General features: G+C 33.9%; 2 protein-coding genes across 2 annotated transcripts in view; one reads left to right on the top strand and one right to left on the bottom strand.

The window, feature by feature from the left end:
* The first annotated feature begins 2217 nt into the window (after positions 1 to 2217).
* On the top strand, positions 2218 to 8370 carry LOC134264176 (ATP-dependent DNA helicase PIF6-like). Its single transcript, XM_062746473.1, has 4 exons — positions 2218 to 2534; positions 2711 to 2839; positions 3348 to 3573; positions 5845 to 8370. Exons 1-4 carry the CDS (start codon positions 2277 to 2279, stop codon positions 7512 to 7514), a joined length of 2283 nt encoding a protein of 760 aa, XP_062602457.1. The 5' UTR covers positions 2218 to 2276; the 3' UTR covers positions 7515 to 8370.
* Positions 8371 to 16409: 8039 nt separating this feature from the next.
* Positions 16410 to 19526, bottom strand: part of LOC134264170 (TBC1 domain family member 9-like) — a gene marked incomplete at its 5' end in the record, with an annotated part of 102277 nt that continues 99160 nt past the window's right edge. Inside the window, one exon of the mRNA XM_062746469.1 lies at positions 16410 to 18599. Coding sequence (XP_062602453.1) covers positions 18075 to 18599 — 525 coding nt within the window. The remainder of the gene's footprint in view (positions 18600 to 19526) is intronic.

Raw genomic sequence — 19526 nt, 5'->3', positions numbered from 1 at the left:
TTTAAAACATTCCACCCAATAGTCCCAAACAATATAGGAGTCATTGAAAACCAACAGTCTACCCTTCTTTTCCTTATGTTCCAGTTTACTCGATTCTACATTATTTCTGATTCTCTTTAGGACATGCATTATATCTTGAATGGCACAGATAGAGTGTTTAATGTCATACACATCAGGGAATTGAAACAGCTTTTCCCTTGGGTTGGTATCAAACATCATGTTAAGGAAAGACCTGTTGGTGGAAGCTCCATCCGCCATGACATAATCCACTGTAAATCCGTTTTCATTCAGAACATCTACACACTTCCAAAATACATTATATAGCTGGTGGGCAGTGGCTGTTCTTGAGCCAAAATAAGCAACGGGCCATCTGTTAAAACAAAACCACAAATAGGATTATACCAATAAACTTTGATTTTGAATCAGTACCTGTATTTATTGTTTCAATTTCAGATGTAATGTTTAACAGATATTAATTCAAGGTAAATTATCAATTTCTTCTTTCAGTGAGTAATTGTTGGAACTCATTTACATACCGAAATCCAGTAAGTCCGTGGAAAACTAACTGCAGGGCATGAGTTGCCAGTTCACCCTTTCTCTCTCCTTGACTGATGATAGCAATATTGTTGTTTGTAGTGTCCATGTCCACAAATCCAACTAAATTCCAAGAGTCTCCTTTTTTTTGGATAACTAAATCATCCTGAATAGACATTTCATCTATTATTACTCCTCCATTCATCCCAAAGGAAGACACATTTTGTCTTACTGCCTCCTTTTTCATCCAATTTATGTTTTCACTATTGAAACCAGTACTTTGTTTTATGGAATTTTTGTAATATCTCAGAAGTCTCTGTGATGGTAGTACAAGAATCTCAGAGTTCTTAAGGTCTTGATAGCCTTTGGGGGATCTAATATATAAATTCAGACATATACTAATCACCTCTGGATTCCACCTCCTGTGATGTTTATCTAGCCCTCTCTTACAGTTTTGTAGCTGTGATTCTAAAAGAACTTGAAATTTTTTGGGTGCACCATTTTCAATGACCTTGTTCAGAATAAAATGCATATCTTCATGATCTTCAGAATTCAATTCAATATCAGTTGGAATAATCAATTTTTCAGTTCTTTCCATTCTGTTTAAGTCATTAACCTGTAAATCTCCAGATGAGGCCTTTCCAACAGAATTTTGTTGTAAACTCTCTGGATTATCCTTGTAGGATTCTGTGTATTTGCTTTTTTTACTGTTATGTTTTCTGAAGTTACATTTTTTCTTTTTCTGTTTTTCATTACAGAGTCAAAGCACACTTCACAATAGGTGTTTTTCACTGTCCAATTCAAAATGACTTTACATGATTTACTCCATGTTCTTTTTTCAAATTGATTTTCATCATGAAGCACAGAAAAATTGGCAAACATAAATGCAGCTGATGATTCATCTTCATTCTCCAAGCTTTCAATTCCATTGCAAAGTTTAATTACTGTTACAAGATGAATGATGCCATCCACATTTTTTTGAGTAGGAAACAAATCAAAGCCAATTGTAAAGGACACATTTCTGATTTTCATATTTGCTCTGCTATTGTTAAAGAAGATACTGCACTGTTGAATTTGCCCATTCAAAGCTACTGTCAAAGGCATATCAAATTTCAATATATTGTTACTTATGTCTGCAAGTACACAAATACTTGGTAATGTAATACTACCACTGTCATTGGACTCAGATCTTAGCTGTATTTTCTTGTATGCCACAATTTTTTTCTTATTTTCAAAGATACGACATGGAATGGCACCAAACAATGGCTGTATCAACTTAGCTATTGCATCTTTGTTTGGTATGGAGAGGGCTTTTGATTCAAAAAATGACACACATCTATCCACAATGGATTCCAACCTTACTAACCCTTCATCAGCACTTGAATAGTTAACACACAGCCTAAATAAAATCAAATTAAATTTATTATTAAGCTTTACTTAGTAAAACAGTTATTGTTATTTTTGCCACACACACCACCCCGCACAGGTGAAATTTAAGAGGTTTTTGGGGATGGGTTGGGGGGATGGGGGTTAATGGACGTCTACTTTTCTGTCTGTCTGTAGTTTATCTTTGAAACTTTTTAAAGCAGCTCTAATTATAAAATATGTCCTTTTTTAATACTAGCCCCAGAGGGTCTGATATGACAAGTATCATTACATTTATTTCAATTCATTACAGGACACTTATCAAGGATATTTCAAGTAATTTAAAAAGACAGGTGTCAGTCACAGCTACCACTGGGATGGCAAGTATGCAGCTAGGATATGGGGCGACGACATTGCACCACTGGGCAGGAATCCTAGATGGACGATATTCTTGTGAAGAGTTGGAGGAGTTGTTTTTAAATGATGATAAGTTTGCTGCAGCAAGAGAGAGAATACAGAGTACAGAGATATTGATAATTGATGAAATCAGCATGCTGTCAAAGAAAATTATTGAACAAATTGAATATGTTTGCAGACTGCTTTTAAAGAAAGAAATGGTGTTTGGAGGTTTACAGGTAAATGTATATAATCTCTATGTGTTGTATCTTAGTTAATTAAATTAATTAAAAAATAAAGACCTTTAAAGCTATTAATGTAAGAATTGTGGAAATAATTATGTTTTCTGTAAGTTTTACTGGTACATGTATTATGTTTGCTTTTTCAAAAAAAATATGAATGATATAATTCACAGGTTATTGGATGCGGTGACTTTAAACAGTTGCCCCCAGTTCCAAATTATAGATATGGAGATGATGGGTCATATTGTATAGAGAGCAATGTCTTTCAGAAGACCTTCCAGCATCACATTAATTTGACAGAGGTAAGAATTTTTTTGATAATTGTAAATTAAAGCTCTTCAAATACATATGTATTGTTAAGTTTGAATAATTCCATAGAAATTGCTGAGAATGGACAAATCCTCATGAATTACTCAAGTGAGCTAATCCTTGCTCTGTATTAAGCTATTTCCCAGTTATCCGATTTCCTCTATTTCTTCACTTGTATGGGTATAATAAAACAGTTATAAAAAATGTATATCATTGGGAGAGCAAGATTCCAGTTCACCTAAATCAGGACTATATCCCTTTGCAGCACCTTGGAAAAAAGTCCTTGCCAACAGCCTTTGGGAACAGGTATTTTGCTAACTCCCTCAAAGTTAATTATAATTTTTCCCATGACCAGGACTATTTCCCAATATCTATATGTGTATGTAGACAGCATTAGCTTTTTAAAAGTAAATGTATGTTAGTTTTGGACATATTGTGTCACCATTTACTGGAATATGCTTTAATCTCACTTTCAAAAAGCATGCATTTTACTTTTTTAAGGTAAAGCGACAAAATGAGCCAGAGCTAGTGAGGGCAGTAACTGAACTTTGTAACGGAACACCTTCTGAGGACACTGTTCAACTCCTGCGCAGTTTAGACAGACCTCTTCCTGAAAATGTAGAGATTACTAGGCTGTATGGAACGAATTTTGAAATCAATTATATCAACCATGAATGTATAGAGGATGAAAATGGTCCAATCTTCACATACAAGGCTAAAAATGAAGGTAAACTCAAAACATGTACAATGTGCAAAAAAAAGGAAAAGTCTGGCTTGGGGCCATAAAATTGAGATAAGTTCATTTTTAGCTCACCTGAGCTTTTCTGATCACCCATTGTCCATCCATCTGTCTGTCTATCCACCCGTCTGTAAACTTTTCACAGTTTTAAGTTCTTCTCAAGAACCACTGGGCCAATTTTAACAAAACTTTGTACAAAACATCCTTTGGTGAAGGGAAGTTTAAATTGTTGAATTGAAGGGCCAAGTCCCCTTCCAAGGCGAGATAATCAAAAAAAGACAAAATAGAGTGGAGTCATTCAAAAAATCTTCTCAAGAACCACTGGGCCAAAAAAGCTGAAATTTATATAGAAGCATCCTGGAGTAGTATAGATTCTAAATTGTCCAAATCATGACCCTCGGGGAAGGGGGTCACAATAGGTATTACAAAGGAATCTGGTAATGAACACTCAACAGCCTGGTTTAAGTTACTCATGGGAGCGATGTGGGCCATGGTCCTCTTGTTGATCTCAGTCTCAGAAAAGTGAGACTAGTACTTGGATCTAAAGTGAGCTTGTCTCAGTTTTATGACCCCTTTAGCCTGATGCCTGAAAACTAGTTAACATTCGGTTGGGCTATTAAAATTAGGTCAGCACAAACCAATGGGACTAGCAGAATTTGTTCTGATGAATTAATAAAGAAAGAAAATGATGGATTTTTTAAAGAGAAAGTTGAGACAGAGATTTGGTATGAATTAAAACAAGATAAATCTTTAAAAGGAATGTCACATTTTTAGCTCACCTGAGCCGAAGGCTCAAGTGAGCTTTTCTGATCACATTTTGTCCGTCGTCCGTCCGTCCGTCTGTCCGTCCATCCGTCTGTAAACTTTTCACATTTTCGACTTCTTCTCAAGAACCACTGGGCCAATTTTGACCAAACTTGGTACAAAGCATCCTTGGGTAAAGGGGAATTTAAATTATTAAAATGAAGGGACATATCCCCTCGCAAGGGGAGATGGACAAAAATAGGGTGGGGTCATTAAAAAATCTTCTTCTCAAGAACCACTGGGCCAGTAAAGCTGAAACTTATGTGGAAGCATCTTGGGGTAGTGTAGATTCTAAATTGTTCAAATCATGACCCCCGGGGGAAGGGCGGGGCCAAAATGGGGAATCAAAGTTTTATATAGAATTATATAGGAAAAATCTTTGAAAATTTTCTTCTCAAGAACCACTGGGCCAGAAAAAGTGAAGCTTATTTGGAAGCATTCTGGGGTAGTGTAAATTCTGAATTGTAGGAATCATGACCCCCGGGGGAAGGGCGGGGCCATTATAGGGAATCAAAGTTTTACATAGAAATATATAGGAAAAATTTTTGAAAATCTTCTTCTCAGGAACCACTGGGCCAAAAAAGCTGAAACATATGTGCCCATGGAAGGATCATGGGGTAGTGTAGATTTCAAAATGTTTAAATTATGATCAGTGGGGTAGGGTGGGGATGCATTATGTATAACAAGGGTGAAATCTGGTAAAGAACAGAATGGTCAAAGCTTCTCAGGTGAGCGATGTGGCCCATGGGCCTCTTGTTTTTGGTTGTGTGTGGGTCTCCTTTAAAGAAGTTCTTAAAATCGTGCTATAATACAAAGCCCCATTTGGCTTGTGCCAAAAATGATTTCCGTTCATATTTTGAAGCTCTAAAATTAAAATATTTTAAGTGTACTAACATTAATTTCCACTTCCTACAGTACTATTAAAGCATTAAAAGAAATACACACAATGATTGTACAAAATATATTTTAATATGTGCTGTATCATTTTATGAAGTGAATTAAGTTTGAGAGTTTATTTCATTATTTTGAAATGCATGAGTAATAGTGTTTGAAATAATCAGGCACCCAACCGCCCGAGACGCACAAATTTTGTCGCGGGTGAACAGATCTGCATGTATGTTAAACGCATGGCAAGATGTGTAAAATTTTTCCATAAATTAAAATTAAGATATTTGATAAAACTCTCTCAAATCAACTAATATTACTGGTTGCAAAGTGTACCAATCAAAAGGGTAGAATTCATCAGCCGATAGGTCCACGATTGAATGTAGAATGAGCTGGCCCCATTCACATTACAATTTAAATGAACTTATAAGAGACAATTATTTCTTTTTCGGGCTAATACATATTTGGAAGGGCTGACAACTTTCGCTAGCATCAGCCCTGCTTGTCTAGTTAATTGTACATTAAGTTTCAAGCACTGATGAGTAATTTTGCTATTTCAATTTTCTTTAGGTCCAAGGCATCTTTTACATCAACTAAATGTACCTAATACTCTCATCTTAAAGGAAGAGGCTCCAGTAATGTTGACAAGGAATTTGGTAGGGAGTTTGTATAATGGATCCAGAGGAAAAGTGCACACCTTAAAGAAAGACTGTCCTCCAGTGGTCAACTTCAATGGAAAATTAATTGAAGTTCCTTTATATAACTTTGAAGTGTACTCACAGGAACAATCGAAAATACTTGCTAGACGCACCCAATATCCGCTTATTTTGGCTTATGCATTAACGGTGCATAGAGCCCAAGGACAAACATTACAATATGTAGACGTGGACTGTCATTCTTTTTTTGCTCCAGGACAACTTGGTGTGGCCATAGGAAGATGTACTAATGTCGATGGGTTACGAGTAGAAAATTTCAATTTACATGCAGCTTCGTTGAAGCATCGTCAATGTGTGTATGACTTTTATAGCAAGGATACATTCATTGAACCTTTGGATGACTTATCCTGCTGCAGAAAATATGTAGATGTAACATTTTTTTGTAGCAGCCTTAGTCCTGGACATTCAGGAAGCTTTGACTCAGGATCGGAGACAGAAGAAGAAAATGAGGACGAATTGCAGGACTTTCCTCAGCTTACAATTCCATGGACCTTGGATGACTTTTTTAAGGAAAATGAAGGCCATACCTTTATAACATGTCTGAACCCTGAATTTATGCTATCAAATGAATTGAAACAACATGCTCAATATTTGTATTTCAAAATCAGTAATATCACGAAAAAGCCTTTAAATGTGAGCACAACCCCAAACTGGAACTCTGCGTACCGAGAGCTAAACAAGTTTATTACCAGTGATTCCCATATGCGTGCCTGTGAACAACTTTTTAGGACTAAAGACATTTCAGCATTACAGAACAAACTCTCTTCTAAACTAGTATTTTGGCTAATGGACAAGCTGATCGAACAGAAAGCAAATGAATTGATTGATACACATGGACAAAATGTATCAGAAGAAGTTCATGCAGCAACCCATACTCCAGCTGGTGAAGCCAAAATCAGATATATTGCAGGAGTGTGTCTACATAAAGTTACCAATAAAGTGAAATGTTCAGTAGAAAGGAATATTGGCAAAACCACCAAGAAAAGCAAGATCGCTCGTAAGCTGAATTTCAAGAAACAACGTATGTTGCAGTTTTTCCGAATAAAAGATGAAGCTTCATGTTGTGATCAAAGTATGGTTGAGATATTACACAAACAGGGAGTCTCAAAAGGCTTAACAATTGTTTGTAATGAAATGTTTGAATTTTTTATGGCTTTAAACACTTTAATTCAGTGCAATTTATCTAATGCAAAATTTCATCTGCATGGTGAAGACATATTTTTATACTGTAGAAATGTTGTTGATTCAGATGAAGATATTCTTCAGCAGTGGGTCAAATTGTTTGGGGATTTTGAAGATCAAGATTTAGAGGATGAAATATTCCTTGTTTTGGTTATGGAAATTTTTAAAGATTTAACAGAGCATTTTATTAGAATTGCATTTGTAGATGCATTAAAATATTTTAAATCAATGGTACCCAGAAAGAAAAGGCAGGCCTTACGCAGCAAAATCACTGCCCTTGGTGAGAGAGTATGTGAGCCCAAAAAACAGAAAAGGGGTAACAAGTCAGAGAATGACAGTTAAAAAATTGTTTGGTTGCCCTCTCCCGACCGACTGACTAAACAAGGTCAGACTCAAAACCTTTTTCTACATTCCAGTACACAAATCATTTTTTCTTTTATTTCTCTTATCTTATGAAATTTATTTTTAAAAAATTTTCCCATCTACCTACTGACTCAATGATTTACCCTGAATCGGGAGAGGGCAAGCAAAAAATTTTTTTAAAGATGATCTTATTTGTGATTTTATCTCCCTGGAAGAAGGTGAGGCCCTTCATTTGAACAAAATTGAATCCTCTTTACCCAAGGATATTTTGTTTATTTAATGATGCTAAAAGAGAGATAGCAATGTAAAGTGAGTGTAGTCTATGATACTAATAGAGAAATGAAAATGTTATGTTTAAGTAACAGTATATAAAGAATTTTAATGTTAATTTTTAGAATATGCTGCTCATACATGTGTAGACAAAAAAAATGTTAAGTTTATGGACGAAGCTACTAATAGAGTGATGAAGATGTGAAATTACTTTGTACCTGATGCTATAAGAGAAATAGAAATGTGAAGTGAGTTTAATCTACGATGCTAATTTTTTTTTACATGATGCTAAAAGAGAAATAAAAATGTGAAGTGAGTTAAGAAAAATGAAAATGTTTTGTTTTAGTACCAGTATATGATATTTATAATAAAAAGAAAAATTAATGTTAATTTTTATAATATACATGCTGCTCATATAGACCAAAAAATGATAAGTTTATGAACTTGTTGCTACTAATAGAAGGATGAAAAGGTGAGTTTACATAACATGATGCTAATAAAAAAAGAATGAAAATGTGAAGTGAGTTTTCATGATGCTAATTATTACAGGCTCTGGAACCCCCATACAAAAGTAAACATCATGGTATAGACTTTTCTTTTCATCAGTCTTTTGTTCTGTTGTTTTTTTCTCCTTGTCATACTGAGGAGGAAGGTGTAGTTCCATGATTTTTTCCCATGGGGAGTTGGGGGAGGGGGGGGGGGAGGACACTAGTTTCCCAAGAAATCTAACCCCCAGTTTTTCGAAAATCCATAGAGAGAGGTCAAGTCCTTTCTGAACTGTGGGGAAGGGAGACGGCCTGCCTTCACTTTTAATTATGTTTCATTTATATAAGTTCTTCCTACCAACCTAATGAACATGACTGTCTGCATTGTGTGGAGGATGGGGGGGGGGGGGGTCTAAGGTCAAATTTTAGTTGTGTATATATAATAATTTTTTTAAATTCCATGGGGCTGGGGTCTGAACTCCTAAATCCTCCCCCTCTAGATCTGAACATTGGAAGTGTGTGGCAAATATTTATTTTGAATTGGTCAATATATGATGATTAATTCAAGTAAAGCTGCAATTTACAGTTATAACTTGTGACAGTGTAAATGCATGGAAATAATTAAATGAACACAGACATATCCTATAGCACTGATTCCCCTGCAGGAAGGTTATTTAAATAAATAATTGGCTGTAGCTTAATTTATAATTTAATAATTGAAAATGTTTTAATATGCAAACCCCTTTAAGTTCACATAAACTGCTAGGAATATTCAAGAACTATATATAGAACAGAATTAAAATAATTAATGTAAAATCCGGGCTCATATTTGAATGGGTGAAAATTAAAATATAAAATATTTTTTTTTATTTCTGGATCATAAAAGAATTTCCATCATTCGTGGAGAAAACTTCAGGTACAATATTATGTAACCATTTATGATCAATTAAAAAATACGTATTTTTCAAACAAAATAATGCATTACCAGGTCGCTAAGTCCAGCTGTTTTGACATCTTCTTGACTGATTTAAATTTGGCGCCTTGTAAAAACAGAATTATCTGCCCCTGATGCATATCGTCATTTACGTAAAAAAAACAATTGATAACTTTTTAAAGTTCTCTTAAATATAAACAAAATAACTGAATCAAATTTTGTTGTACAATTATTTATTTAATCATGTTTGAAAAAAGAAATTTGACGTCAAATATTCTCTGCGGGAGTCACTTCCGGTTTAGTGGCATGGAGTCCAGGATGAGCTGACAAGGTGGAAAAAAGGCCATGGACGGCCCGTACTCTCAGGCAGATTGGATTTTTTAACTTGAATAAATAGTACAAACACTCCGGATACTGAATTAGTCGAGAAATTAATTTGAGCAAACCCAGATGTATTTGTTTAGCTGGGTCCCCTCAAAACTCGTTGCCATCCTGGGGTTTTTTTAGTTAAGGGTAGGAAAATTTTTTTTAGTTAAGGGTAGGAAAATTTTTTTCCGGATTTTTTTTTTTTTTTTAATTTTTTTTTTACGACAAAAACTTCAGACTCCTGTGGTACAAGAACATGACGTAGCAAAAATTTGTGTTTGATTATTGGTTGTCAAAGGAGTAATACGACATTAAAACTGTCTTCTCATTGATTCAAACTTTGAAGAAACAACATATCAACCACAATTTCCGTAGTCTGTCAATGGTTTATCATCCGAAGAGCGAAACATATCCAAACCACTTGCCTTGCGAAGATAAAAAACTTAATGACGTATTAGATCGATCAGTGTTCGTAATCTTCACCTTTTCCCCGAATCTTCTTACAAAGCATAGCTTGTTTCTTCCTATTTCAAAACACTTAATTAAATTTTAAATAGAAGCATCGTCGAAGATATCAGAGTGTTGTCGACCTTCACCACACGGTGGCTCCTCAACTTTCAAACACCACCGGCAGACAAATCTTCATTTAATTTGTTTCTTCCTTGTTTTGTCTGTCATAATTAAATGGCAATTATGAAAGCTTCCGTGATAATAATGACGCAAATATTCCATTTACCAGAGTTTACAATACATCGTTAAAAAAACTGACCTGTCATAATATGTTTTAACTTCCCACATTAAACTGCATATTTCATTAAATATTAACCAATTATTGATTACAATTTAATTATACTTCTTTTTTTATATTTTAACGTATAGAATTATCGAAAGAATAAATAAAATGCCCTGTGCTGTAAAATAAACATAAAATAGTAAAATAATCTAAAAAATCTATTATAGATTTGTTTAAATTTAGATTCAAATGGCAATATGCTTTAATGTTTCAAGCGTCAACTTCCATAATATACTTTCATCACCAACATACGGGGTTTATATCTCTCAGTTGATGCGATACACAAAAATTAAGAGAGCAAACTCTACGTATGAACAATTTCTAAATATTGGTTATTATTGACGAGAAGTTGATAAACCAAAAATATCAAGAGTTTCGTTTAAGGTTTCGTCAAAGGTCAACATATCTAAAAGATTATTTTTACAATAGCTTCAAAACTATGTGTGGTATAAAGTCAAAACGTTTACATTTTAAAAAATATATCATTAATTAATAGAGATAAAGTTTCACTTGATAATAAATATTTTTAAAAAGATATTTTTTGAGAAAAATTGTATCAGAAAATGTGCATATTTAAAGAAAAATGCACCTGCTTAATTCTGTCTTTTTTGTGAAAACCATCATTGCAGAAATAATATATGTTTATCATTGAAGGGCTAGTTGGACGTGAATGGTCTCTGAAAAGCTATTATTGAAAGCATGACATGTATAAAGACAAGACCCCTATAGAATCCGCCACTTGCAGTGTACTTTCACTTTCAAGTCTTAACATTTGGACAAAATAAACAGGGAAAACAACTTTCCAGAGGCTATCCAAGTCCAACTTTCCTTTCATTGATAAACATCTTTTGTTTCTGCAATAATGGTTTTCACTAAGAGCGCGGAATTAATTAGGTGTATTTTTTGAAAATATATGGATTTTTAAGAAGAATTTTTCTCAATTAATATTTTTTCCAAGTATTTTTTTTATCAAGTGATACTTTCTATCTGTTAATCAATGAAAAATTTATAAACTGTAAAAGTTTTAAATTAATACCTCACATAGTTTTGGGGCTATTGTAAAAATAATTTTTGGACATGTTGACCTTTGACGAAACCTTAAAGTCATCATTTTATATGTCCATGGTCGATGCAATGACCTTCTCAGCAATTACAGTGTATCATAAAGCCAAATGTTGAAATGTTTTTCATATTAAATTGTTAGGCCATTATATACATACATTTACTGAATTGTCGACGGATTTTCCCGTTATTTCCCGATCATGACAAGGAGAATGGTAAGAAGGAGATGCTCACTCCTCCATGGCACCTGATCAAACATCTGATGTTTTGTAGTTCCGTGTTTGCTCTGCTTCTATTTAATGGACTTTTGAGCATGAATACTGTTCGTCATATTCAGGGGTGGGACATGTAATTCTTTCTATCAAAGATAGCTTAATAAAAGAATACAGGTATATCTTTGAAAGTTTGAAAAATTTTGTTGTAATAAAATTATATATCTTTGAAAGTTCGTTAAATTTACTATTTAATGATTTAAATTTTAACTTCATTTGATTACCGGTACTTATTTTTAGAAAAAAATAAAAAATAAATTCCACTCCTCAAGGTGGTTATTTTGCTTCAAGGTAGATTAAAGATATCTCTTAAAAATTGCTTCTCAAATTATTTATTAAATCGTATAATCAAAACATACCGTACTTGTACTTCAAGGTTTACATTTTATTCGCCTAATTAATTATTTCCCTGCGACGAAAATTTGTTATGAATGGTACAGACAGACTCACGGATAAACAGGAAGTTGACATGGATTTTGAACAAAAATGAACCCACTGTATGGCATATCTCAGCGAAGAATGCATATGTGCTTATCTTTCAAGCATTGCGATGAGAAGTTGCTAAGAAAACTGCGACCAAAAATTTGTCCAAATTCCAATCGACACAAGATATCACAAAACCTGAGAAACTGTTTTGTGAACACACATTTGAGAGGCAACCTAGCCAAATTTCAGAGATAATGGTAAAGAAGGGAGCTTAATCCTTGAAATAATACCAGCAATTGTCTGATCGTACTTTCAGGTTTAGGGCAAAACGATACAATGAAACCTGTCAAAACTCAAAATAAATGATAAATCTACTTTGTAGACTTAGCTTTGGACATCTGTCACTTATCTATATTCCCTATGAATATTTAAAAGAATGGGAGGTTCTTATCTTAATTTAGAATCTTATAATTAAACAGTAAAGCAGGTTCAATTCTGAATCTGAAAGATTTACCAGAAAAATGGCAAGAGCAAGACCCTCGTCCAATTTTATGGTCACCCGTGATCTGATAAATTTCCTTCCCTAAATCTATAGTCCTTGTTATTTGCCGAAGGATAAAACGTACGCTCAACTAGGACCTCGGGTATGGTCCTATTTGAGCGTACGTTTTATCCTTCTACCAGTTATTTGATTAATGATAACCTCTTTGTTAATTTTTCCCCAAATGGTCATGGTGATTTATTGCAACGTTCATGAGCAGGCAAAGATCAAGTCAGAAGCTTCAATAACGGGATATTCATATGTGGTAATATTTATATTTCATTATAGTGTCAAAGAATTTGAAAACTTATTCAAAATTAGCAAGAATTTTACAGGACTAACTGTTTTTTCATAGCTAAAAATCTCAGAACTGTTTAAAATCTTGAAAAAAGCTGTTGGTGTATCCTTTATAAGTATTTCTTAAATCACATTTCAATGTTACAGTTTTAATTTTTCATTCAATCAAGATAAATTTGATCTACCCTATACCTGCACTGGGTTCCCTTACTTTATAAATATGTTGCTTGCCTTACAAGCAAATATACTTCGACATGTCCAGCAAATGCTCCACTAAGCCCCTCACGGTCCTTATTTTTCACTAAAAATCGTAACTGTCACAAAGAACAAACTGTAGATGAAACATATGGAGAAAACGAACATTAGATAAATAGATATGTCAGACTCTGTAGTATCTTTTACTTCAAGCTCACCGGGATATATCGTATCGACACAAGAATGGAAATAACCATTGTTAATTAATAATACGTCATCGGTATCTAAAAGTCGAGTTGAAGGCCACAGCAAGTGTTTTCATCTTTATACGTATACGATTTTGGATAAAATCTGCTTCATATGAATACAAAAAAATAGGTCTACTTACAACGGGACGCAATTGGTACCCATGGAAATTCTAATACATCATTCGATACGCAAGAGTATGCTCCGAGTGTGCTTCGAGTATCATTTTAAAATGGAGGCAGGTTTCTGAGAGATAATTATAAGCTAACGTTCTTGGGATTTCAACAATTTTGTTAAAGCATTTTAGAAGTTCTATGACCTTGTTAGAATTTATAATACCTTGTCATTTGGTCGTGTTTTTGGCTGACTTGTTTCTTGTATCAGACCATTTGTTAAGCTTTTGCCTTTATACCAAAAACTTTGACAACAGAATGGTCCGTCTACATGAACATACTTAATCAAGAGCTAGTGTGACTGGCCTCCTTGGTATCTGATCTCATCTCATTCAAGTCTCTATTTAAACGAGGGGGCCACGCCCTCTTTCTGTCATGTTGTAAATTTTGAATTTACCGGGTGGCAGTAAATACAAAATTTACAACATGACAACTGTGTGGCAGTAAATACAAAATTTACAACATGACATTTCAATGAGAGAAAATTAAGAATAAGTAAAAATGAGTAGTTTCTTTTAGAAAAACTCCAGGGGCCACATTTCTCACCTGAGCACACCAGATTGGAAGAAGCAGAAATCAGTTAAGTAGTGACAAAATCAAAAACATGCACATACATAGGTGCATGTTTGCAAATATCTCCTGCATACTCCCTAAACTCATACACTATAGCCTCTATCTCTCCTTCACACATATAGAAGAATGAAGGCATGGTTTGTTCACAATTAAATCTACACCAACAATGTTTCCATATATTAGTTACTAATCATGATTCATATTCTCTTGTTCAAATTTGGCTATGGTGTTCTTGGGAAGATTTTTTTCTTATGTAAAAATTGGATTTCCAGTTGCAGGCCCCTCTTATACCCAGAGGTCAGGATTTCAATCTACACTACTTGAGAATGCTTCCGAATAAATATTAATCAAGGCTGTGCTTATTTAGAAGAGCACAGACTTTAACGATTTAAATCCAATACATTCCCATATAAAACCTAGATCACCCATTCTGGCAATTCCCTACCCCTGCGGGTCATCTTTAAAAAATCTTCCTCTCAAAAAGAGCAAGCCATGAAAAGAGATATTTTTATGGAAGTATCCTTAGGTAGAATATATTTAATTAAGTTTGTTCAAAACCAAACAAGGCGAGACACAATGGGAGATCACATTTTTATATAGGAATATATAGGAAAAAATCTTTCAAAATTCTCTCAAGAACTTCAAAGCCTTGATTACTTGTACATGTATGGAAACAAAAAGGAACGTTAACACTTGTGAGATATATAGATTCTAAATTGTACAAATTGGGTCCACATGGATCCCCTGGGGGTAGGGTGGCACCACAATAGGTGATCAAAGTTTTACACAGGACTTCATAGAAAATAAATTTTGAAAATTTTCTCGGGGAAAACAGTTGTGGCACATATGTGCAAACATTCTCATATTGATTTTTTTTTTAAAATTTACGTGCCATTGGTAAGAGAAGGCTAAACCAGGATCAAATTTATTTACCCGGTACCTTAAAAGGAAAAAAAGAATTGCCTTAACGAGACCGAGTCTAATTATTTGTACCCTAAGGATTTTGATAAGTTTCCGTTAATTAATTTTTACTGTTATATTTATTGTTTTATAATTTAATTCTGTTTGTATTCTTGTCTCTCATTGGTTGATTTCCAAAAAGGAACGCATAACATTTTGTATAATCTGGTTTGGTATGGGGACACACACCCTTGACAACCAGCTGAATCATCTGTATCCATCAATCCCCTCATTTCCAGTCCTTCGGATTCATGAAAAATTCCAGATTTAATGAATGTACCTTTAACTTCAAACAGTTGCTCGATCTTACTTCATGTAAACAAGCATCATGGCTGCTAGATCTATGTATCAGTTTTTACCTCCCCTTGCTTCCCATCACTTCCGTTACTACGGTGGTATTATTGCGCGGTAAATTTGAACTAATAAAAACAACACAATTTTACATCCCCAGTTGTTTAATTATTTTAAAATTAAATTATAAGAAATGACTCTAATTCTTGGCCAGATTATCGAGTATAATATGGTTTGGGTTAGTTTACGCTTTTTTATAATCAGCTTCGCGGATTATAAAGCGTCCTTTGATGTTCTGTTATAAGTTTTTAGTACAATATCCACGGACGACTACGAACATATACGCGAGTCATGATTCTTCAGTGTCGTGCATTGCTTACAAAATCGGAAAACAGTGACGTCGTTAGCGCCATTTCAGCGGGGTTTTTTTTTTTTTTTTAAACTAATTATTGTCGTAAAATCACATTTTCAGACCGGTATGCGGTACAAATAATGTTAATTTTACATTAAAATCACAATATTTGGGAAAGGTGTACTGTCACACTTATGACTGCATGAAAATAAAAAAAACTGCGCAAAGTCATACGTACTCGAATTAGATTCGGCCTCGTTAATTAAAACTGAGAGGTGAAACTGATCATATTAATATTGAAGCATCCCAAAGTTGTATAGATTCAGAGACCCTAAGAGTTAGAGGTTCTAATATAGGTTCTGTATTTTTCATGGGAATATAAAACTCATTTTGGAAATCCAAAGAAAAAACTCAGGTGAGCTTTGAGGTCCATGGACCTGCTGTGATCCTTGGGCATATTGGAGGTCCAATAAGACATCGCAGGCAGAATTCTTCATAAAAAATACGAAAATAGCCAACTCTTCAAGTTGAATATGAAGAAGTCTCATTAATTAAAATGAATTGCGAATTAAAAAATGTTCATTTGTAAGAATAAAGCATGAAATTTGATTATATACACAAAAGAGATAAAACCAAACTCGATAAACTTTGATTTATTTTGTGATGTTTTACACCCACTAATATTGCACAATAGGTTTTTACTTATCACTTATAAATTTTGCATGTGCATGTACATTATTCATCCCCAAAACATTTAAAACATTCATAGATACATGTCCATGTACAGATAATTCTAATAAAATTTTCACAGACAAAACAATGCATTAACCACTGCCATATGGTATATTGAGAATAGCCATATAGACAAATATCAATATTTTGAAAATAAGTATTTTATATTGAATGAAAATTGCATGAAGCAAAAGGCTTAAGACAACCAACAAATGGAGAGAATAAACTCATTTGTTTTGGTGGAAGAATGAAGTCTACTTGGACACATAAAATACTTCAGTGACTGTCAGTCACACTGTAAGAGAGCAAGTATACTGCAAAATCTCAAGAAAAACCATGAGTGCATTTATATGTACAGGCAGTCTAAAAAAATGTATACATCTTGTTGAGCCAGTTATGTCTGATTGAGTCATGAAAATGTTTATCTAGTAATGAAACTTTAAAAGTATAAATCAAATGGTGAAAAAATATGTAAGAAGAACAAAGTAGTTTCATTCATCTAGCAAATATATATACAATTTCCAAAAACAAATCCCACAAGTTTGAAGCAAACATCTGAGTGGTACAAAACACAAAACATTTTCAAGCTGAAGCTAACTTGTTTTCCCCTGCAAAAGATTACTGCAACCTCTGAATAAGGAACAAGAGTTTCTTTAGACATGGTTTTCTCTATTGTGCTTAGGGCGATTTTTTGTGTATTTTACTTAAGGTGTAGAAAGTATCATAAAAACATTCATTAAAACCTTATTAAGTTTTATTCTTACTTGTAAAGCACTCTTCATAATCACATTTATGTCTCTTCCTTAACTAAAGTCAAAGTAAAGTTTAGATATATATCCAAACTCAATATCCTATCAAACACAAAATCTCCTTAATAAAACATGTTCTACTTTTTGAAAATAATTGGGAACAAAAAATAAGGAACAATAACCTAAAGCTTCACATGTTAACCATCATTCAATAATATTTTGATATCATGATATAAGATAATTAAACACCATCATCTATTTAAACTATCAGTGGTTTCTATTGCCATTTGAAATTTCAATGACATTTTAAATGCCCACATATACAAATGTTTATTGCACATTCAGTGTACATCTTAAGGCGATATAGCAGTAAAATTGCATGCATGCAATGGAAAACACAGATCAGTACCCCTAAAATTATTAATTAATTAAAATTACTTAATTTTAAATATTTTTAATTAACCTGGTAAATTTACATTGCCTGATGTAAAATAGATTGAGGCAATGTCTACATTTACCTGACCCCAATGTAAGAATGCTCTACCCTAAAATTTTGTGTATACATGTAAAATTTTGTGTATACATATTATTTTTTCTTTTCTGGAAAGTGACTAGATTGTCTTGTTATGAGCCTACGGTTTCTCATTTTTGACACAGCCTCAGATACATCCACTTGTTTCTCAAAAAAGGTGACTAATGGCTGGTAAATTTACATTGCCTGATGTAAAATAGATTGAGGCAATGTCTACATTTACCTGACCCAATGTAAGAATGCTCTACCCTAAAATTTTGTGTATACATGTAAAATTTTGTGTATACATATTATTTTTTCTTTTCTGGAAAGTGACTAGATTGTCTTGTTATGAGCCTACGGTTTCTCATTTTTGACACAGCCTCAGATACATCCACTTGTTTCTCAAAAAAGGTGACTAATGGCTGTTCTGTTAGCAAAGATGCAACCATCTGCTCAAAACTAATTGACCAATCAGAGTCAGGTTTAGAATATGAGTTTCTGGTGTATGGTGAGGATCCCTCTTCAGGTTTTGTGCTGTCCATTTGAGTCGAACATGTCTCCTCCTTTACAGGTTCCTTGCTCTCATCAGACAAGCTCTGTGATTGGTCCATTTTGAGCTTCTCTACTTCCTCTGTCAGACCCTCTAGTCCCGTGGAGCTGGTCTCTCCTGTACTGCTCTCTGAAACTGACTTCTGGAGGTAGAATCTTTTACCAACTTCTCCCATTTCTAATAACAACGTCCCAACAGATGCAATGGAATGATAAAGTTGTTGTTCCTGATCATTATCCGAAAAAAGGTCATAAAGTGTTCTCCACAAGTCGATAAACTGAGCCTGAAAAGAACAAACAAAATTGTTATACATGTATCATTAACTGCATATTTTAATGTAATTTCTATTAATTAACAGTTTTCACTTAATCTCAAATTATAATGGCTGTCAACATAGACCTATAGCAGGTCTATGCTGTCAACAAGAAGTTTCAAAATGAGAAACAAAGATTAATCATACATGTACAAATGCATTGAAAGATCGAAGGGGCCTTCAACCACAGTGAGAATAATATGTTAAAACTTTATATTGTTAGCTTTCATCCTGTTGATTATGAAAAACTTATATCCTTGAGCACTAAACATGTGAACAAACTGATGCTTTAATAATGTCCTTGCAAGGTCACTACAAAATATAAAATGACATTGGGTTGTATTTCTTGAGCTAGTTTACATACTTACATTGGGTGTACAGGTGTACAACCTTCATACAGGCACAGACATGCATAAATTAATTGGTCTAACTGGTATGAAAATATATATTTGATTGAAAACCCTGATCTAGTGCACAGTCTGCAAATTGACATTGGGTTGACAACCTTGACCTAATAATTAAACTGACAATAGGTTGACCTTGACCTGATAAATAAACTGAAACTGGGTTGACAACCTTGACATGATGATTAAACTGACATAGGGTTGACAACCCTGACTAGGGTAGTTAGCCTTGACCTGATCTACAGACTGACATGGGCTGTCAACCTTGAATGGCTGAATAAACTAACAATGGGTTGCCAGCCTTTACCTAGTGCAAAGAAACTTCATGTAGAATCTAAACCTTGAACTGTTTTACAGAATGACAATAGGTTGAAAACTTTGGCATGACATGCAGACAAACAATGGGGGACAACCTTGACCTTAAACAGATAGACAGTAGATTGAAAACTTTCACATAGAGCCCAAATTTACATTAGGTTCATGTGATTTGCCT

The sequence above is a fragment of the Saccostrea cucullata genome, unplaced genomic scaffold (assembly GCF_032062105.1).
Source record: "Saccostrea cucullata isolate Sc308-1 unplaced genomic scaffold, CSIRO_AGI_Scuc_v1 ctg4407, whole genome shotgun sequence".
NCBI lineage: Eukaryota > Metazoa > Mollusca > Bivalvia > Ostreida > Ostreidae > Saccostrea > Saccostrea cuccullata.
Note: the sequence above shows the minus strand (reverse complement) of the source record. Positions and strands in the feature narration are given on the sequence as shown.